Raw genomic sequence first — 22,244 nt, forward strand, 5'->3', positions numbered from 1 at the left:
CAGGGAACCACTCACTCTGCAGTCCTCTTCATCACACTCCTGCTCCACATTCGGGAAGCAGAAGTGTTTCCCACCCAGTGCTTCCCAGCCTGGAAGATCTCAGAAACACTGGGAGAAACACAAAATTGGAGAAGCACAAAACTAGAGAAGCAGTCCAAGCTCAGGACTGTTCCAGCACAAGCCTCAATTCCTGGTGGCCCATTTCCCAGTGTCATGGTCACGTTCTAATGCACCAGCCTGGCTTCCATCCTGCTTGATGCTGCCACGGGCACACACTAAACTGCTAATCCCCCTGCTTGCACTGCCACTCTGCTCGCTCCCCACGGGCTCTGTGCTTGGCAAAAAACCCTCCCAGGGATGATTTCCACGGGGATCCACTAATGCATGTCCTTCCTGACGTGTTGGTTAACAGATCCCACCATTGAAGTGGTCAGTCCCATGCAGGACATAACTGTTGATGAAGAAGGCCCAGCAGAGTTCATATGCCAATATTCTAGGCCAGTGCACGCCATCTGGAAGAAAAATGATCAGGAAATACATGCAGATGGGCAGCGAGTGATTGTCGATCAGGACTGGAATGTGAGCATGCTAAAAATTAACCCCACGGTCCCAGAAGACACTGGCATCTATTCTTGTGAAGCTGAAGGCATTAAAGTGATGGCCACACTTGATGTTCAAGGTGAGGTCTTCCAGCCAGAGAGGAAGACTACCATGGGTTCCAAATAAACGAGGTAGAAAAATCATGGCAAGGCTTTTGCAATAAGGGACACGTCAGATACCTGCTCTTGGTGTTTGCTCCAGTACTGGAAATGAGGATAAAAACAGTTGGGGGTAATGGGAATTGAATGTTATACTGCAGGATTATCTGATTTCTAATTAACACTCACTCATTATGCCACTTAGCCAGCCCACCTGTTCTGCAGTGAGCTGGGATGGGATGTGTCCTGCTGAATTGTAAAATCACAGATGTATTGTTGATCTAAATGAATAATACAAATATTGTTTTCCTGTTAAAGAGCACTTTTTACATAAAACCAGTAACTAATGGATAGCATGGAATTCCATTTTATTTTGCTGGGCAAAGGAGCTTTAGGTAATTTAAATAGGCAATTTACCTAGTTCATTAAATAGGTAATTTACCTAAATTAAATAGGTAATTTACCCATTTCAAACAGTGTTCCCTCAGGAGTTGCCTCCTCACTCAGCACTCATATTTCTGGAGACCCTGAGGAACAATATATACAAAATTAACAAAAACTTAGGATTTTTCATGGATTTTTTTTTCTGTTCCATATGGAATTCCTGGGTTTGGTTACCAAGTGAGTTGGAGTGATCAGCAACAGCAGGTTCTGATTTCTGAATATTTGTGGCTATTTTGCCTTCTTGCTTAACTGCAGTTGGTTGTTAGTGCAGAACTACAGGGTGTTATTTATTATAATGTTTTCTACATTGATTAGCACTTTCCATTGTAGGGATTTAAAAAGATTTAAATGAACATAATCTAAAAGTATCCCAGAGGAGGTAGGGTTAGCAATTTGCTGCTTTCCATAATTATGGAAACCAGTGCTTCCAAAGTACACAGATAAACAATTTGGGTTGTTCTAACAAAAATTTCACATTCTCCAAGAATAGTCTGCAACCCCCTAATGGTTCTCCATAAGTATAAATCTTATAAAATTCAGAATATTTTTAGTATTATAGAAGCCCAGAAAAAAAAGGGTTGGAAAAGACCTTGAAGGTCATTTAGTTCCAAACCCCCTGCCATGGCAGGGACACCTTCCACTGTCCCAGATTGCTCCAAGCCCCATCCACCCTGGCCTTGGACACCTCCAGGGATAGAGAGTCCACACACATCATCTCTGAGCCCCTTGTAATTAGTAATAAGTTAATAAATATCTGGTGGCTTGTGCTTTTTGGGTATGTTTGTTTGTTTTTACCATTAAATAAATGTCTCAGTTTGGATGTTTTTAACATTTTATTTATTTTTACTAATTTTTAATCTTTTGCTGGGCGTGGTTCCAAATGATCTGTAGCAATCTAAACAGGGATGTCTCGGGGTCTTGGTTTCTAACACAAATCATGCTGACCATTTAATGGCATTTGTGAAAACTGTATTTACTCAACCCTTGTGCATGTCATTTGTCCCGGTAGCAGCATGAATTATACTCACATGCACCAGCCCACATTTAATTTGGCTTTGAGTTGATTGTTTCTGTCCAGGTGCCAACTGATGCATGGCTGGAGTGTGGAGCTTTTTGTTTCTGATCCCACAACTCACCACAGAGCAAGGGAAAATAAACCTAAATGGCACAGAGCTTTTGCAATAATTCAGAAATTTACCATTCAAAGTAATCTTGATAGACGTTTTGACTTTGTGTGTTTCCTAGAGGCAGAATTATCTTGGATAATCGTCACTATAGCTTTGCCAGCCATAATATTCTCTTACATTTGCTTTGTAAGGAAAGTAATGAGATTTTATCATGAGCTGTCAGTGGATTCACATCTCCCCAGTCATGATGATAGTAAAAATAATAAGGTCTGGGAGATCTTTGGGAAACTGTCATAGGACAAAAGGAATTTGATTGCACTTTATCTTCCTGAGCTATGCCTTCCTATTGACTATTGGCCCGATTCATACAAATACATCCATTTTTTTCTTTATTTATCAAAAACCAGGTTTTTGGAGGAAATCTGGATGAAATGCTAGATGTTCTAGATGAAATGCTGAAGGTTCTAGAGGTTTATCATTACTTTTAAACTGTCTTTAAATCTTTTTATTGTAATACTTTGTTAGAGCACGGGTTGCCATCAACAATTAAACCTACAAGCACAGTTTATCACATCCACATTTTCCATCAGCTTTGCAGCAGTGGGAATCATCCAGCGCTCCCAGGCTTGCTAATATTCAGAGATATAGAGCCAAATAATTAAAAATGTTAATTTTCCTTCTTTTCTAGCCAAGAACAGCATTGTCCAGGGCCTGGAGAACGTGGAGGCTGTGGAAGGAGGGGAAGCCCTGTTCGAGTGTTACCTCTCCAAGCCTGAGACCTACAATTACAACTGGCTGATTGACGATGAACCTGCCAAGACCACAGAAAACACGGAGATGGTTTACTTTGAAAACGGCCTCAGGCACATCCTGCTGCTGAAGAATTTAACTCCCCAGGACAGCTGCAGGGTGACTTTCATGTGCAGCGATGCGGTGACCTCAGCCTTCCTCACAGTGAAAGGTGACTCGGGTGCTTGGGCAGGGGAAATCTTCATTTTCTGCTTGGAAAGGGGGAAAGAAACCAGGGAAATATGATGAGTAGAACATTTAGGTAAGAGAAACAACAAATTCAATATTTCTTTACTACTCATTAATCTGGAAAAGAAATGTTGCATTTGTTGTTTCTCTTGCCTAAATGTTCTTCCCGCACAATAAATAACAATAGAATCATTCCAGTTGGGAAAGACCTCTAGGATCATCAAGCTCACCACTAACCCACAGAATCATAGAATAGATTGGGTTGGAGGGGACCTTAAAGATCATCCAGCAGGGACACCTTCCACTGTCCCAGGTTGCTCCCAGCCCTGTCCAACCTGGCCTTGGACACTTCCAGGGATCCAGGGGCAGCCACAGCTTCTCTGAGCACCCTGTGCCAGGGCCTGCCCATCCTCACAGCAAAGAACTTCCTCCTAATATCTCATGTAAACCTATTTTCTGTCCATCTGAATCCATTCCTCCTTGTCCTGTCACTCCATGCTCTTGCAAAATGTCCCTCTCCATCTTTCTTGTTGGGCGCCTTCCTATTCTGGAAAGTACAAATTAGATCATCCCAAAGCCTTTTGTTTTCCCTGAAAAACAAAAATCTGAAACAAATCCAATTCTCTCACCCCTAAATGGCTGATGCTTTACAATTTCCTTGTTTTCTTGCTCTGTAGGATGTGAGATGGTTTATAAGCAGGACCAGTTGGCACTGAGTGAGGAGTAAATTATTTTCTCAGAGCTGTCATGACTCTGATGAGTTTGGTTCTGTTTATAGACACTTCAAGGCTTCAGAGAGGAGGATTTTATCAGCAACAACATTATCTCTGTGTCCTTTTACTTTATGCGATTTCAGGAGACCCCAGTGGGGACAAGAAACCCTTTCTGTATAAGAAAATAAGAGTACAAAAGCAGACATCAGTTTCCCCTTATGGATTAGAAGGGGTTTGGAGCAACCTGGTCTGGTGGAAGGTGTCCCCAAGGCAGGGGATGAAACAAGATGAGCTTTAAAGTCCAAACCAAACCATTCTGTGATTCCAAACCTTCTGTTCTGGCAATGTACATAAACCTTCTAATGATCTCCTTGCTCTCCAAGGCCTGGCTGTTCAGAGCTTCAGCACAAACATTCACAAAATCTCCTGATTGTTTCTGTAACTGAGGCCTTGATCACTGATTTTAACCTACAGGGTGGCGCCTGCAGTTCCTGCAGCCCCTCACGGATGTGGAAGTGTCTCTGGGGGAAAAAGCAACATTTAGCTGTGTCCTGAGTGAAGCTGTGCCAGTGAACGAAGTGGCCTGGTACAGCAATGACACTGAGATCCAGGCTGGGGAGGACTGGGAGGTGCAAGCAGATGGAAACAAATACAAACTTATCCTGAAAAAAGCCCAACTGCATCACTCTGGAGAGGTGACCTTTGCTTCCAGGGAGGCCATTTCATCAGCCAAGCTTTCTGTCATTGGTAAGTGTGTGTTGTTTCAGCTCAGGGGCGCTCAAAATCTCTAACTTTGGTATTGAGCTACAGCCTTGAATTTCCCAATCTTTGTGCTGATCCTTTCCACTTTGCCTCACATGTACCAAAACAGTGTTCTTAGGCTGAGAAGATACTACTGGCAACTTGTTCTTTGACCAGATCCACCTCATCAGAAGAAAAATACGTCAGGCTAGTGATGGTAGAGATGCTCCCCAACTTTCTTTAGCTGCAGTCTTTTGTAAAATGTAACATAAACTCTAACAAAAATCAGTATTCTTCACTCGACAAATGTGGACATGGGAGGGAGCTGCGGTAGAGTCCACGTGGAAAAATTACCCGGAAGGAATAATTTATAGTATGTGAGAGGTATACTCTCTCATACAGAGGAATCTTTGAAATCTACTAATCAGGGTGCAGGGCAAACAGATTTCCAGATTAAGGAGTAGCATATTAAAACCCTAAAGAGGGGGACACCCACAAAGCACACACCGCCTGCTCCAGAGAGACAGAGTGAATAGTTAAGTAGGGAAGATGATAATTCCCTAATTCCCTCATGGAGCAGGCTGGATGATGCCATCAGTGTCCATTCAGCATCCAGGATCTGGCTCCTTCCCACAGTGGGACCAGTGGGTCACCCAGCAGTGGTCACACAGCACCATCCCAGGGATGGTTATGAGATAGTTAAATGTATTTTAGCTGTAGCTGAGATGTTAAAGAGTCACTGATGGACCATCTATACTTTAAATGGCTACAGGCAATCTCTGTCTAATGATTTCTGAGACTTAAGGATCTCTGTTACACATTCCATCCAGTCATTTCCGCCACAATTTAAAAAAAAAATTGATTGATTTAAATCAGCTTTTTCTTATTTTGGGTACTTACATTTAATGAACTTCAAAATAAAAATACAATACTCTTCCTGTTGACGGATTTTTTTCTATGAAGTTTGGCTGACAACAGAGAAAAGGTTTTACGTTGTTCTTGTGGTGTCCACAGTAAAAGAACCGGCTGTTGACCATATTTGCCTTTAATTCTTTGGATTGGCATATCATGGCAGGTCATTTACATCGTAAATATCTTGAACTTAAGACTGAAAGAATTTTTTCTGTCTTTTAGGCCAAAGTGTAATGTAAGCAAGGAACATTTTCCAGTGTACTGAGTGTAAGGATTGGGATTAGACGATCTTCAAGGTCCCAACCCAAACTGTTCTATGATCATGGAGCAGGACACCAGATCATTCCCAACACATATTTATCTGTTATTTCCCAATGCTGTGACATTGCAACACTGCAATCACACAGAAGTGGAGTGACTCGTTATTAAAATATTTGAGTTATTCTTTATTCCCATAATAACTTGATTTCAATTAAGGTCAGACCTAAAATAAACACAATCAAGGCTCAAATGTGCTTGAAATTTTCAGTTAAATTCCTTGCTAATATGGACTGTGTAGGGTTATCTTTATTCTAAGCTGGGTGGTACAAAGAGGTTAATTATATATACACAAGAGGTTAATTATTTGAGATGAGAGTTGGAAAATGAATATTTAGCCTTGACAGCATAAATCAGATCAGACAAGGATGAATCAGTGGTGCACAGGTGCTCATGGTTGAGACTTTATGGTGACTTTACACTCAACTTTACAACAAGGAGAATACTCAGTCCATTGAGTGTGACTGTGTTCACAGGGTTCTTAGGATGAGGGAAGAGATGAGGATTTGACTCTATGTTTTAGAAGGCTTGATTTATTATTTTATTATATATATTATATTTAAACTATACTAAAAGAATAGAAGAAAGGACTTCATCAGAAGGCTGGCTAAGAATAGAATAGGAAAGAATGATAACAAAGGTTTGTGGCTTGGACTGAGAGTCTGAGCGAGCTGACTGTGATTGGCCATTAATTAGAAACAACCACATGAGACCAATCACAGATCTATTTGTTGCATTCTACAGCAGCAGATAACCATTGTTTACATTTTGTTCTTGATGCTTTCCAGCTTTTCATCAGAAAAAATCCTAAGGAAAGGATTTTTCATAAAAGATTTCTGTGACAATTGCGCTTCTGTCTTCACAGCTTGCAGAAGGCTCTTGCGAATTAGGAGCCTCCTCAAGCCAGGTCTCTTAAGCTCTTGGAGGTCTATTTCACACCCTAGATAGTAGCTCAGCTGCCTTAGAAGGCATAAGATCAGCAGGATGGCTTCTGTTGCAGTGTTGGAAACAAAAAGGTTTTAATAAAAGGCAAAATAACAAACTCTTTACAGAGAAAAACCAATCCAGGTGCAAAAGGTTCTTGCTCCTGGTAAAACACCTCAGAAAAGCCATTAGTTTCTTTGTTCTCTTCTTTTTCTAGTAAATTGCTCAGGCGGGACTTTTTGTCTTCTGTCCAATTTGCTATCCTTAAGTTTGAGGTGAAGTTCCCCAAGCCTATGAGATACCTTTTTCACCTAATCAAGGAGAGAAACTTCTGGGCTTATTTCCTTTTTGAGGGGACAAAGAATAGTTTGGTCACTCTGTCAACAAGGGGCACACTCCTACACTCCTGGGTGTTTTAGGACGGAGTGTCCCTGCTCACATCACACATCACAGCACCTCTGTTGTGCCCCCAGCCCTCCCCGAGCCACCCGAAGCGCTGGAGGTCCTGAGTCAGAGCAGCCACTCGGTCACCCTGTCCTGGCACAGGCCACTGGGTGACGGCGGCCAGCCCATCCTGGGCTACAGGGTGGAGAGGAAAATCCCAGGAGTTGGCTGGCAGTCCTGCAGCAGGGAGCTCATCCCAAACACGGAGCTCACCGTGGATGGCCTCAGCCCGGGGGAGCCCTACCGATTCCGAGTGTCGGCCGTGAGCAAAGCGGGGGCCAGCGAGGCGCTGCACTTCCCCCAGACGGTGCGGTTAGGTGAGGATGGACGCAGGCTCAGGGAGGGCTGCAAGCTCCTGCAGACCCCACATTTTGCATGGCATGCCTGCTTCACCCATTCCAGGCATCTCCCAGTGCAGTATCTTTCAGTGCTTGGCTGCCAGCACAATAGAAGAGGAAGAGCTTGGGATGAAAAAGTCGTTCTGGGCTGCTGTGAACAAAACCCACTGTGTTTTTAGCACTTTTCTTTGATGTCCTCCAAACTGCATCCAGCTCTCTTGCAGCCTGTACTGCATCATCCACGTGCTGGCCCCTCACCATGGGTTACTTGCACTCCATGTGTTGGCCATGAGTGTCTTTTCTGGTGGAGTTAAGATGGAATGAGTGAAAAAGGGCATGCTGGAATGTGTCTGGGGTAACCATGACCGTGAGTGGGCAATGTTGTCTTCTTCACCCATCTTCTTTTTTTTGTTTTTTTATACATCTTTTTCAAGAATTCCCCCAAAAAATGCTGGGGAACGAAGTTCTTTTGCTGTCTGATGGTGAAACTTTGGAAGCTTCAGTGGGATGGAGAGTTTCTCTCTCTGTCTTTCTTTTCTTGCAACTCTTTCTCTGGTATCACTCATTTAAATTCCTCAAAATGAGTATAATGATAGAAAATTACTCTTTTGCTTAAAATGCTCTGTTGCATTTTTTTGCAACAATAACTGCTGCCAGTGCTGGACCCTGATGACTCTGACCATGCTGACTTTGTCAACAGCAAACCCAAGGCATTTTGGGCAGCAATCCTCTCACCCTGTTGAAATGTGCAGAGAGGAAGGAAAACTGGAGGGTTGTGCTGCTTTTGGGAACCCAGAATCATATTTTGCATCCTAGTCAGCATCTCTGTGTCTTTCTTTGAGGTATCATGGTTCTACAAACAGCATTCTATTGGTAGACCTCCTTCCAAAGTAAATAAAATGCTGAGAATTTTTTGGTTTAAATTTTTTATGCTTTTTGATAATTTTTACTCTTCCTAAGATAGCATAAATATATATCTATATTTTTCTTTTTATTTCAAGGCAGAGATGAATTCTGCTTTGAATAATCTCTTTTCATTCTATTTCTTGTTTCTTCTTTGTCTCATATCACTTCTTCACTTTGAAACATTTAAGATCTAGAAATCTGTAGAACTTCTCCTATACTGATGATGGGTAAATGAAGACCAGCAAACAAACACAGGAATGTGGAAAATGCAACCACTTCTGCATGTATATGTTTAGGTGGAGCTGGTTTAAGCACTGGGAGAGCTTGGAAAGTTGTTTTGATATTATCATTGGAAGTGCATACTTTGGATGCTGCCAGTCTTTTCTTTTCTTTTTCCTTTAGTTGTCTACAACAGCTGAAAAATCTGTAAATGATGGATGGGTTGCTTGGATATTTTATGGAGTGGAGTGCCCTAAAGCCACATGATTGTTCTTTGTGTTAATTCACTTTATTTCTGTAATTGCAGAGCCTCCCGTTACCATCACCCAACCCTTGGTGGGAGGATCTGTCTCGGAAGGGGGGGTGGCTCGCCTGGAGTGCACATTATCAAACAAAACTGAGGAGAAAGTGACTTGGTTCAAGGGAAAAGAGCGAATAAAAGCTGGAGGGAGATATGAAATCCTTTCTGAAGGAACGAAGCAGATTCTCATTATCCGTGGATTTAAACCTGAGGATCAGGACAGCTATACCTGCATGGCTTCTCCGGAAGTCAAATCTGTTGCCAGCTTGTGTCTTGAAGGTACAAAGTGTGCATTGCTGGGGTGCTAAATCAGGTCTGGTATGGACATTCAGGGCCATCTCCACAGCTGGGACTGGAAATAATTTTCTTTTACAAGCTATGATAACAATCCACAAAGAATTGTTATTTTCCTGTTTGGCATTGCCCAGTATGTTCCTGCATCCCAAATACTTTTGAGTTGCTCAGATTAGAGTTTCTGGAGACACATATTTAAGGCGTGACATTATTGTCTCTACACAAGTTTTTGGTGCCTTTTAAGATGCTTTAGGGTATTATGTGGATGTCCCAGACAACCTGGAGCATCTCAAAAGGGACTGGGCAACATGTAGAGGCACATGAATGTGTCCCTACCTTCAGATTTAGGCACATCCAACCAAGCAGGTGTGTCCATGTGAGATGGGAGTCTCAGCTCCCAGCACAGCCACTGGAGATCTGTTCAGGACAAACAGAGAAGCCCTGTAAACCTGGGAGATTGGATGAGCCTGGGTAGCTTTCCAAGCTCCACTGGCAGTCTAAACAACTGCAACGTTAAAAAGGGTACAAATTGATTTATTGGGTCCAAATGTGCAAGGAATAAATAAATTTTTTTAAAAGTTGTTTGGTAATGTTTAGGTGCATGCATGGAATCACAGGATTGTTGAGGATGCACAGACCTCCTGAAGATGGTGTGGTCCATCCTCCTCCTCAAAGCATGGTCAGCTAGGACAAGTTCACCAGGACCAGACTCAGTTATATCAACTTCCCAGAGAGGATGTGAAGTCTCTTTCTCTGGAGATACTCAAAATCCATCTGGACATTGAATAATGTGATCTAGGGGACGGTGTGTGAGCAGAGAGGTTGGACTAGATGATATCCAGCAGTCCCTTCCAACCTTCCCCATCCTGTGATTCTGTAAATTCCCATGTTTTTCTCAGTATGATGCTTAGTTAAATGCCTCTGAGACTCTCCAGAGTAGAACATCTCCATGTGCTTTCTCCAAGGTCACAGATATTTAACTTCTCATCTGCTTCACTCCCCACAGTTCCCACAGTGTCGATGCTGAAGGAGATTGCCAGGGAAGCTCCCCCTGCCAGCCGGGCTGAGGAGCAGGTGGATGGACACATCCAGCCCAGCCTGCCCCCCGAAGCTGCCCAGGAGGGAGATCTGCACCTCCTGTGGGAAGCCCTGGCCAAGAAGCGCCGGATGAGCCGGGAGCCCACCTTGGATTCCATCAGTGAGGTGCCCGAGGAGGAGGAGAAGCTTCAGAAGCTGAGGAAGGAGGAAGCAGAGATGTCTCACTACTACTCGGAGGAGTACTCCACGTGTGACGAGCTGGCCAGGACGGGAGAGGCAGATTTCTCTTTCACAAGCTCTGATGATGAGTCTAGAGCTGGCACCCCTTCCTTGGTGAACTACCTCAAGAAAGCTGGGAAGAAGAGCACCAGCATTACCAGCAAGGTTCAGTCCACCTCCACAGGAAAACTATGGAAGCAGTGGGAGACAACAACCACCGTGGAGACCACTGTGGCCACCACAGCTGCTCAGCCAGCCGAGCCAGAGCTGCCAGATTTGGACGACCCGTCCATGAACAAGGCGGCTGTGAAGATCCAAGCCGCTTTCAAAGGCTACAAAGTCAGGAAAGAGATCAAGCAACAGGAGTGCCCCGTGTTCACTGAGACCTTCAAAGACTTCTCTGGAGAGCCTGGAAGCACCCTGCACCTGGAGTGTGTGGCCCACAGCAAAACCGACATGAACGTCCGCTGGCTGAAGGACGGCAAGGAGCTCTCGGATGGTCGCTACTACCACATCGACAGCTACAGCGACGGCACCTGCTCCTTGATCATCGCCGGCCTGGACAGGAAGGATGCAGGCAAATACACCTGTGAGGCATCCAATAAGTTTGGCAAGGTCTCACACAGCGCCAAGGTGGTGGTTGGCGCTCAGGAAGCTCAAGCTCTTGCCAAGGAGAAGAGGAGTAAGCAGAGCACCGACAGCGAGACGGAGAGCTCATCCGGCAGCGAGCTGGACGACGCTTTCCGAAAAGCAGGAAGGAGACTCCACAGGCTCTTCAGGGCCAAGATCTCCACGGAGATCTCTGACGTGGAGGAAGAGCTCTTTGTCAGTGCAGACGAAGGGGACATAGATGTGGTTGACCACCAGACATACCGTGAGGATGACCAGTACATCTACATCAAGTTTGAAGTCATGTCCGAGGCCAAGACGGCCGCCACACGGTTCAGAGAGATGTTTGGCGCTCTGGGAATTCCAGTGGAGATTGACATCTTGGAACAAGGCCCGAAAAAAATCGAACTGCGCATTGGGAAGGCATCACCTCCCACCCTTGGGAAGTTTCCACCTCCATCGAGACCTCCACCACCTTTGCTGACTTCTGACACAGGTAGGGGAAGCAGATCTTGCCTGTTCCTTGGAAAAGACAGTGGGAACAGGTCATAATGTAATTTTTTCACTCTTGAGCAATTTTATTTTTTTTAATTTGGCACAGATATTTTATGAAAGCTTTGCACTTTTAGAAAAAATAATTACTTCTTTTATTCTTTTTCATTTTGAGGGAGAGGAGGCACACTGGTGAGGAGGTTACAACATATTGACTTATCTGTGAAGCCCCTTTTCATGCTAAAAATGTCACCTACCACAACATGACCATAAATACTATGATTATTGTACTTAAATGAATAATGTGGGGTTTAGAAGGGTTCTGAGGGAGACAAGATATTTTGGCAAGGATAGGAGGAGGGACGATATATAGTTGTGAGCTGTGTATTGCTGTGCTGATGGAATATCTTTGCAATGCTAGGGATTTTCTTAACTCTTTTCTAGAGAAAAGATATCACTTTGCAATTAAAAAACTGGAAACCAGAAGTCTGGGCAGCAGGAGCCTAAAATATATCTTTAACTAAAACCAAAGTTTTCTTTCTTCTCTCCAACCACCCCAACTTCAGCCCCCATGTTCATGACCGAGCTCCAAAACCAAGAGGTCCAGGACGGGTACCCGGTGAGCTTTGACTGTATCGTCATTGGCAAACCCCTGCCCACGGTTCGCTGGTTCAAGGACGGCAAAGCTATTGAGGAAAACGATCACTACATGATCAATGAGGACCAGGAGGGGTGCCACCAGCTGATCATCACCGCCGTGGTGCCCACGGACATGGGCGTCTACCGCTGCCTTGCTGAGAACAACATGGGCGTGGCCTCAACCAAGGCTGAGCTCCGTGTGGACTGTAAGTCTCAAAATCACTGCAGAAAAAACAATTAAAGGAGTTCTGATGAGACCTGGTTAATTTATTTTTTTTCCCAAGGAAAGCACCATTTGATGCTGTTTGTGGAATTTTCTGTCACTTGGGGTCACCAATTGTGGTGGTGTTCATAGGGGTCCCAGGATGAGGGAAGAGATGAGAATCTTGACTCCATGTATCAGAAGCTGATTTATTATTTTATGATATATATTATATTAAAAGAAAATTATATATTAAAACTATACTAAAAGAATAGAAGAAAGGATTTCATCAGAAGGCTAGCAAGCAATAGAAAAATAATAGAATGGAATGATAATAAAATCTTGTGACTGACCAGAGAGCCCAAGACAGCTGGAGTGTGATTGGCCATTAATTAGAAACAACCACATGAGACCAATCAAAGATGCTCTTCTTGCATTCCACAGCAGCAGATAATTATTGTTTACATTTTGTTTCTGAGGCCTCTCAGCTTCTCAGGAGGAAAAAATCCTAAGGAAAAGATTTTTCAGAAAATATAATGGCTACAGCTGTTGAGTCAGGGACCGAAAGAAAGACTCTAGTCTTCAGGTGGATTAGAAGGCTAACTTTAATTAAATTAGTGGGTCTTTTATAATGTGACTTGCAAAGGTGGTACTTGATTGGTCTCAAAGTAGAAACATCTCACACTAATGGTGACTATGAATAGCACACTGTGAAGAACCATAATTATAAACAATGGTTCCAGAAAGAGAGATAATAATTGTTTTAATTCTTTCCTCTAAGATTCTCAGGCTCAGCCTGGGAGAAATTATCTCTCTTCTTTCTTTGATTGAACTGAGAATCTGCACACCATTTACATTTTAAAGGAAGATGTTTTGGCCAGGAAATTTTCACTTGCAAACTTCTTGGGTTTAGCTGGGTTTTGCTAACTCCAAGGCAAGTTTCAGAGCAAAGCTTTTGGGGTGAACAGAGACAAAGGTGTTTTCCATAATCCAGGGATGTGTGGGATCCTGCTGCAGTACAATATAAAATCCATCTGCCAGTCACTCCAATTAGTAAGGGAACTAAAATCAGTAAGAACTGCTTAAGCAAGAAAAATCATTTCAAAGCTCAGATGATTCAGACCTATCTTTTTCCATTTAACAGTGACTAGCACAGACTATGAGACAGCAGCAGATGCAACAGAGACTTCATCTTACTACAGTGCCAAGGAATATATTTCAAGGTAAAATATGGAACTGGTTCTAACCTCTAACTCAGTGAGACCAGTCTGTGTATTTATGTCAGGGCTGAGTTTGCTGTGTTGAGCAAATTTAATGCCATAAAGGAGCATCCAGCCCAGTTGAGATGCAATAACTGCAACAGCTGCACATTTATCATGGGCAGAATTGCTCTGGAGCCTTCAGGCAAGCCAGGCTATTTCCTCAAGGAATCACTCTGTTACTTCTAATGTCAGGTGGTGCTGAATCTGTTCTCGGGATGCCAAAACCCACAGACTGGATTTACTTGAAATAGGTCATTCTGATTCCAAACTCTTACCCGGAGTCCTGATTTTCTTCTTTCTAATCCCAATTGCTGCTTAGCCGAGAACAGGAGGAATCCATGGCTGAGGAGGAGCAGTTGCCCCAGATCTTTGATGAGCTCCATGATATTCATGTGGCACCTGGAGCATCGCTGGCTAAATTTCACCTGAAGGTGAAAGGTGAGTGGATCCCATGGTAATGTCAGTTTTCCAGGTCTGATATCAGGTTGAAGTGCTGGACAATGCTTTTCAAGGTATTCTTCTGCAGCTGTGACCGTGGGCTGAGCACCTTGTACCATTTCTGCACAAACCAGCTGGGGAAAGTGTTCATGCTGTTGAACAGGGACTGTTGGAGCAGACTTAGGCAGATTAAGCCTCATTTTGTGTCCATATATCCAGGCATAATGACAGGCACATGCTTCTGAAAACTGAATTCTGGATTTCTCTGAGCACAGGAGCAATAAGGAGTAATAATCTTGACATTATTACAATCATCACTATTAATAACTATCATTATATATTGCCTATAGTTATATAACCTTAATAACTATATGTAGTATAATGTATTTATATTAATCATAATTATATAATAATATCAATAAAAATTAAGTCAGTTTCCTTCATTCTCTTCAATAAATTAAGCAGTCATGGGCTTGCCTTCCTCCATTTAGGGGTTGCTCCTACAATGTAAAAACTGCAAAAAACATCCCTCTGGTGTTGACTCTGGTAGGGAAAGGTAGGAATTTTTCCACTTTCTCCTGTTGCTGTCTATAAAAATTATGAGAATGCATCTGGCTTCAACATTTCTCCTTGTGAAACTTTCAAATCAGACCTAAGTGTTGATTTTTCAACCTCCAAGGCATTTGCACATGCAGACAATATGGGGAGTGCCAGAAACTGAGGAGACAGGAAAGAATTTTGACTGATTAATAAAATTTAATGCCTTTTTAAGCATTCCTAGTTGGTTAAGCCATTGAAACAGCAGCCTTGTTAAACCCTTGAAACAGCAGAGGATCTGGCACTTTGGAGATGCTCCCAAATCAGCGCTGCCAATGAATTTTGCCCTCTGTGTCTGTGACTGCTCCTCACAGGGTACCCTCAGCCTCGTCTCTATTGGTTCAAAAATGGGCAGCCCCTGAAGGCCTCGGACCGGATCCTCAAGACCGACAGGCAGGAATTCCACTCCCTGGAAATCCGCAATGTCACCAAAGCAGACGCCGGCCAGTATTTGATATTTGTCATCAACTCTGCTGGCTCTGCCTATTCCTCAGCCAGGCTGATAGTCAGAGGTGGGTGTTGCTCTGTTTTGGGCTGTTTCAGAGGTTCTTGACATTTTGTATAGTTATTTTTTACTGAGGAAACCTCCCAAGGTAACTCAGGTGAGGTGGGGAAGTCTGTAGGTAAAAGCTAAATGTGTTTTACTCTTGGCTCTTTATTTATTCACCTATAAATTTACTGTTTAAGAAGATGATGATGCCACTTCCCTGTGGTCTGTCTGTCTCATAAACAGCTATTTTATTCTTTTCCATTCTAATTAACCTTAAAAGTAAATTTCATCAAAACTTAGAAGCTCTTATAAATCATACCAATATTTCTGTGTAATATCTCCACTGGCGTCACTTTGGGAGCTTTTTGTTGCAACTCCTGGATTAACACTTATTTATATTTGTCATGTTCTTTTTTTTCTCCTTGTGTTCCAGATCCTTATGAGAAAGAAGAGCCATCCAAAACAGGTGAGAGAAGCCACAGCAGGTGGGAACAGAAGCCCTCAGAATTTTGCAGTCTAAACTCACTGTGCTTCTTCAATAATATTATTTCCAGATTCCCATGAGCAGCTGATACCACCAAGATTCCTTGAAAGATTTACAAATAAGAAGGTGAAAAAGGGTGCAAGCATCACATTATCTGTGAAAGTTGAAGGTAAGTGAGCAGATACCTCATCTCTCTGAATAACACTTGAAATGTGTAATTTCACAACACATTCTTCTCTCTCTGCCCCCAAGTCATTGTTAACTCATTTCCTGTATCTGAAGTCTGGGATTCTACTCCCATCTTACATTTTTACAAAGACACTTCACAGTAAAGCATCTTATATTTCTTCACCTCCAATTTTTTTTGCGTGAAAAAATGGGGATAATGACACTGTAGTATGATGTCCATTGACCATGAATTGTATGGTGATTGACAATTCTGGTTTTTCAAAAAGGTCTGATGTCTTTATGAGTGTGCTGTAAAATGGTTTATCCTCCTTTATTGCACATTATGCCTGTTATTGTTGGGAAAGTATCAGAAAATGGACCAAAACACCATTTTTTCACACCAAGCCTCATCATTTTAAGGGAAGAACACAAACAGGAAGATTAAACCTTATTGCACCAATTTCCCTTTAGGACATCCACCACCAACAATCACTTGGATGAAGGAAGAGTCTCGGGAGGACATCCTGTGGATCAAGCCAGACACTCCTGGGTACAAACTGGCCAGTTCCAACATGCACCACAGCCTGATCCTGCTGGACGTCAAGAAGAAGTACAGTGGAGCTTACACCTGCATTGCCACCAACAAGGCTGGCCAGTCCATCTGCACGGCCAACCTGGAAGTTGCAGATGGTAAATCTTTGCTGCAACACAATTTCTCTGTATTTCCCATTTATGCAGTGCCTAAGGGAAAAACAAACAAACAAACAAACAAACAAAAAAAACCAAAACCAAGTGTGACTGTTATGGAAATTATCCAATCATACCCAAAAAAAAGGCATTTTCTCAAGAGCAGCCATGATTTTACTTGTCTTGCAAATGGCTACACTCTTTACTTCTATAATAGTTTAGATTTCTGACTCTGTCTTGTATTAACAGCCGCACCTTTTCTATATGAAGAGAAGGCAAGTCTAAGGAACAGCCAAATTAAGTACAAATTTAAAAAAATGAAAGGCAGTGTAAGTAACTGGGAAAAGTCATAATTTGAAAAATTATTTTGAGTGCTCCACTCTGCAGAGATATTTTGTATTAGAATTATTTGATTTTTGCAGAGCTTTCCAAGGCCACGTTTAACACAATAAGATGGGGGGAAAACAAATATATACTGGGAATTGTGGCAGAGCTGTGAAGGATTCCATTTTTCTGTTATCCTGCCTTGCATCCCACACTTTTATTGTACCAAGAGCTGCAGGAACATAACCTGAGCAGTGTGGAGAAATGAGGCAATTACATATTTTCCATGAACAGGGAGAGGAGGGAGAAACCATTGCCACCACAGGGCTGGGAATATATATTCCAGCTCAGGAGCTGCTGCAGTGCTCCATGTCTAGAAAATGTGCCTGCACTAAATAGCTAAAAAAGGACATTCTGTGCCTTCTGTCCTCTAATGACCAACCCCAATCTTGCAGTGAAAGAGGCTGAAGTCCTGACCCAGGAGCGTGTGATGGTGTCAGAAGCCATCATGACCACGCTGGGGTAAGTTGGGTGTGTGGGAGAAGGGGGACGTGTTCCTCATTTAGCTCCCCTTACTGTCCATTTTATTGTAATATTTAACTCTGCTTTATTTTCTTTTTCAGAACTATTCAGTCCTCTGAAGGTAAGAGAAGCTGTTTTCTCTCTCTTCTTTCTGTCCCTCATATCTACAGCTGAGACTGTCAATGTATTTCATGTATCCACTCATTTTTGTCCACTTTTCGTGAAATTGTCTGTAATGTTGGAACCTTTCAGGACTGCTTGCTGTTCAAGGGTGAATTATTTGGACAAACTGAGGGTAACCACAGTTTTAAAAACAAGGGAAGGGAAGAAAATTAAACCTTCCTTCCACAGAAGCTTTTATTACTCAAAAATATATGAATTTTCAGTGACACTGCCAACTTAATAACAAATTCTCTTTTTTTCTAGGAGACCTTGAAGCTGGCAGAGAAGGTGTGCCCAAAACCCCCATTTCATTAGCTGATGTTGGCTCAGAAGAGTTCTTCCAGAAACTCACCTCACGTATCTCAGAAATGGTATCTGCAAAAATAACTCAGGGTAAGGAATCTGGAAAACACAGTTTAATTATAGTAGAAGAAAAAGCAATCTCTCTCTTTTTTTAGGTGTTATTTATTTATAAGTGAGATTTATGCAGCAGGTTTTGAGACAGTCATTCTATGTAAGCAAATGAACATTTGTCAATGCTTAGGGGTAAGAAATTTAAGTAGGAATCCATCCAACCTGCGCATCTCAGTCTAGAATTTTAAACTAGGAAAAAAGCCATTACAGTAAAATGTAAAAATATAAGTGTACTTTACCTATCTTAGATATTTTGAGTTCCTTAGATATTCATCAATCATAAATCAGAAAGCAATCCTGTTTTCTGTACTTCCCACATCTTCAGGTTTTAGTTCATGGTGGAATTTTAAAATCAAATTAAGGCTGAAAACTGTGCACAGCTGTGCAGTAATCCAGTGATTTGTTGAGTTGGGTGAAAAAGTCTGGTTTGTGTCTGTCCTGGTTATCTTGTAGAAAAAGTTTAACTTGGAGAAAAATAGAGGCATTAACTCTCCAACAAATATTCTTGTAGTGCAGCGGCAATACATGCAGTAGGCCTGCAATACCCTGTATTAAAACATCTGAATTATTAATTTAATCCTAAATATCAATAGGGAATCACACTAAATATTACTGTGAATGCTCTTCCTAGGAAGAAGAAAAATTATTATAGATTTGGTTGATGTTTAAATTTGGGATACTTCTTAAACACTTTGCTGTTGCTCTGTTTTTCAGCTAAACTTCGAGTACCAGGTGCAGAAAGTGATGATGAGTCAAGAACTCCCTCTGCATCTCCTCGCCACGGACGGTCCAGACCTTCATCCATTGCTCAGGAATCCTCCTCTGAATCTGAAGATGGAGATTCCAGAGGGGAGGTATGACATCTCTATGGGCAAGTTGGACACAAGGAGAAAACTAAACTTAGAGTGACCAGCCTACTGTGGTGTAGGGCTCTCCATCCTCTTTGGTGATGTAATTCAGTTTTGTAGGTGTATTTAGTAGTTAAATGTTGTGTCTGTGACACAGAGCACAGAGAATCAAATTCTGATGATCACCCTGTGATGCTGAACAAGTGGTTCAAGTCAAAATGGTCGAAACATGACTTGGCACCTCTTGCTCTCACAGCTGAACTTCAGGAAGTCAGAACTTGATTTTCTGTGGCCTTGGATAAAGTTGGCCAGAGGAATCTTGTTGGGTATCTCCAGCCAGGGGCTGTGTACAAATCATGAACAGGATGGGACTGGTAGGAATGTGTCTTGAGCTGTTTTATTTTCCAGCATCAGTCTCATTCCATGGTTATGACAATGGGAAAATGCCATCAGCTCACATCCCAGGCAGCAGACCAAGAACTTATGTTATAACTTTAAAATTTTTTGACCAATCACACAAAGCAAAAGCACATTGACAGTAGTTCCACCCAACCACTATAAGTACACGTACCTTAGGTTAAAAAATGTTTGCTTATTTCAAATATAATACCTGCTTGTAAGCCTTAAAGCACAACACACAGAGCTCCATTATTAAGCTTAGAACTTCCTAATATCTCACTAGATAAACTTTTCTGCAGCTTAGGGAGTTATTCTAGACAAGGTTTAATACACAGACCATTGTTCTATTTGTCCTTTTCTACAGTTTAAATAATTTTTCTGCTGACCAATCTCATGGCTACTGCTTAGCCCTAATCACAATTCTGCTGTCTCTGAGGCCTGTCTTTTGCAGCTTTCCCAAAACCGTCTGATTTTAGGGATTCCCACAGTTGGGAATTTCTTCATAAGGGAAAGGAAGAGCACAAAGTGACTGTAGTTTTGTGCCTGCAGATCTTTGATGTCTACATGGTCACTGCTGACTACGTGCCCGCGGCGCCGGACAAGGAGACCATCACCCTGAAGGAAGGACAATATGTGGAAGTCCTGGATTCAGCTCATCCTCTGAAATGGCTGGTCAGGACTAAACCCACGAAATCAAGTCCCTCTCGACAGGGTTGGGTGTCTCCAGCTTATCTGGACAAGAAATTAAAGGTGACTGATCACATTTGGTTATTTCTCATTTAAAATTTCTTGTTCCTGTTGCAGTTTAGAGCTGTCCCTTATGCAAGAAGTGATGGCAGAGGAGGTTGTTGAAGGGGTCTGGAACAAGGTTGTACTTTTTCATGTTTTTATTAGACAATATTTCTGATCTGTGCAGGGGTTTCTGGGTTGGAAAGACCTAAAAACTCTCCAGTATAAAAGAAATTTCACACTGGTTTAGTAATTTTGGACTAAACAGGACTGTGAACAGATGAGTGATATTCCTGCATGTATAGATAAAAGCACTGTCCATTTCCAAGAATTATTTTAATTTTTTTTTTCTAATATTGTAGTTGTCACCAGAGTGGGGAGCAACAGAAATTCCAGAGTTTCCTGGAGAGTTTGTTTCTGAAGATGAATACAAAAGGAAGCTAAGGTGAGTTCACGTCACTTGGTATGTGCACCTTTGAATTTTCCTGCCTTTTGAACCACTTGCATTTTGTGATTCATTTCAGGTTAGGAAAATTCCAGGCATCGGGATCACAGAATCCTAGAATGGTTTGGGTTGGAAGGGGCCTTAAACATCATCTAGTGTCAATGAGTCCCATGGGAAGGGACACCTTCCACTGGCCACATCCATCCATCCATCCATCCATCCATCCATCCATCCATTCATCCATCCATCCATCCATCCATCCATGTGATGCTTTAAGAGGCTACCTAGAACAGAGGCTAGACAGAGTTAAAGGAATAAAGTGGGGATTTATTAAAAGGCCTTCAAAGAATACACCTTGGGCAGTACAAGAGCCTGGCTATGGCTCTATCTAAGATGGATGCCAGGTCATGAGTTTTCACACTTTTATAAGTTTTGGTCCATTTCCATACTGGGGTTAATTGTCTAATTACAGTTTCAGGTTGTGAAATCCTATCCTCCCAGACTGCTCTCCTCAATTTGCTGTTGTTTGTACTTTTTGGGCCTGAAGTTGCAATGGTGTCCTTGGTTCTGGGGCTGGAAAAGGAATGTTTTGTCTGACTGAACTGTGATGAGAACTTGCTAACACTTTATATGAAGTTCAGAGTTATACACCAGTGCAGTACAGAATCTGGAAAACATGAAAGCTAAAACTTAAGGCATCACCTGCATCCATCAATCCCCAGAGAGGATCTTTTAACACACCCCAGGAGTCAGATCCTCTGATCATAAATCCCTATTTTACAGCCTAAAAGCCTCTCAAGGACAATTGTGATGATTTTTCTGTGATTTCTTCCTGCCTCTCTGTCTCTCCTTCAGTGTTCTCATTCAGGAGCTGCTGATCTCAGAGGAAGATTACATTCAGGATTTACAGTTCCTCCAGACTCATCACCTTAGGTACACTGAGACCTGTCCCAGTGTGCCAGGAGCTGTTGCCAGTCAGAAATCCACCATCTTCAGGAATATTGATGACATTGGTCGCTTCCATTCCAGGTGTGCATTCCCAAGTGCCTTCATTGGAGACCAAAGAGTAGCACTATTATTATTATTATTACTATTACTACTGTTGTTGTTGTTATCATTGTTATTGTTGTCATTATCATTATTATCACTACGACTTTTACTACTGTTATTATTACTTCTATTATTATTACTGGAATAATATTATTGAATAATATTATTCCATATTATCATTATTTCTTAATTTTTTTTCCTGATGTGGAGCACTGGCAGTGCTGAGGTGCAAGGGAATTGATATTCCTTTCAGGAGGGTAAATTATGGTGTGGCTTAAATCCTACCACAGGGTTAGGCATGGTTTAAATCCTACCACAGGGTTAGGACTTCATAATCCCCTTCAGAGCTTCAAGGCTTCCTGTGTCCAGCTCATTTCTTACTCTTTTAAGTGAATTTAACTGAGAAACAGTGAATTATGTTAAAAGAGCAGCAAGATCTCACAGGCACTTCAGTGGTGTCTTCACAGATATATTAATCCATGTAAAACTGATGTCAGCATCCATGAATTTCAGAAAACCTTCCACTATCCCAGGGTGCTCCAAGTCCCATCCAACCATGCCTTGGACACTTCCAGGGAGCCAGGGGCAGACACAACTTCTGTGGGAAATCTGTTCCAGGGTCTCACCACTGTCACAAAGAAGAAATTTCTTCCTAATATCCTGTCTAAC

At 42.2% G+C, this 22,244-nt stretch overlaps 1 protein-coding gene across 1 annotated transcript in view; it reads left to right on the forward strand.

Annotated features, from left to right (window-relative positions):
* Positions 1-22,244, forward strand: part of OBSCN (obscurin, cytoskeletal calmodulin and titin-interacting RhoGEF) — a 182,697-nt gene that overhangs the window by 104,914 nt on the left and 55,539 nt on the right. Inside the window, 20 exon segments of the mRNA XM_054273678.1 lie at positions 413-679; positions 2,958-3,230; positions 4,435-4,707; positions 7,329-7,616; positions 9,070-9,342; positions 10,364-11,719; positions 12,282-12,560; positions 13,701-13,779; positions 14,138-14,256; positions 15,168-15,365; positions 15,777-15,809; positions 15,898-15,996; positions 16,467-16,685; positions 17,462-17,528; positions 17,630-17,649; positions 17,955-18,083; positions 18,819-18,958; positions 19,901-20,101; positions 20,443-20,525; positions 21,381-21,554. Of these exon segments, the coding sequence (XP_054129653.1) occupies positions 413-679; positions 2,958-3,230; positions 4,435-4,707; positions 7,329-7,616; positions 9,070-9,342; positions 10,364-11,719; positions 12,282-12,560; positions 13,701-13,779; positions 14,138-14,256; positions 15,168-15,365; positions 15,777-15,809; positions 15,898-15,996; positions 16,467-16,685; positions 17,462-17,528; positions 17,630-17,649; positions 17,955-18,083; positions 18,819-18,958; positions 19,901-20,101; positions 20,443-20,525; positions 21,381-21,554 (4,570 nt within the window).

Source organism: Melozone crissalis, unplaced genomic scaffold, assembly GCF_028551555.1.
Source record: "Melozone crissalis strain CALT ecotype California unplaced genomic scaffold, PUWL_Pcris_2 ptg000016l_1, whole genome shotgun sequence".
Lineage (NCBI taxonomy): Eukaryota > Metazoa > Chordata > Aves > Passeriformes > Passerellidae > Melozone > Melozone crissalis.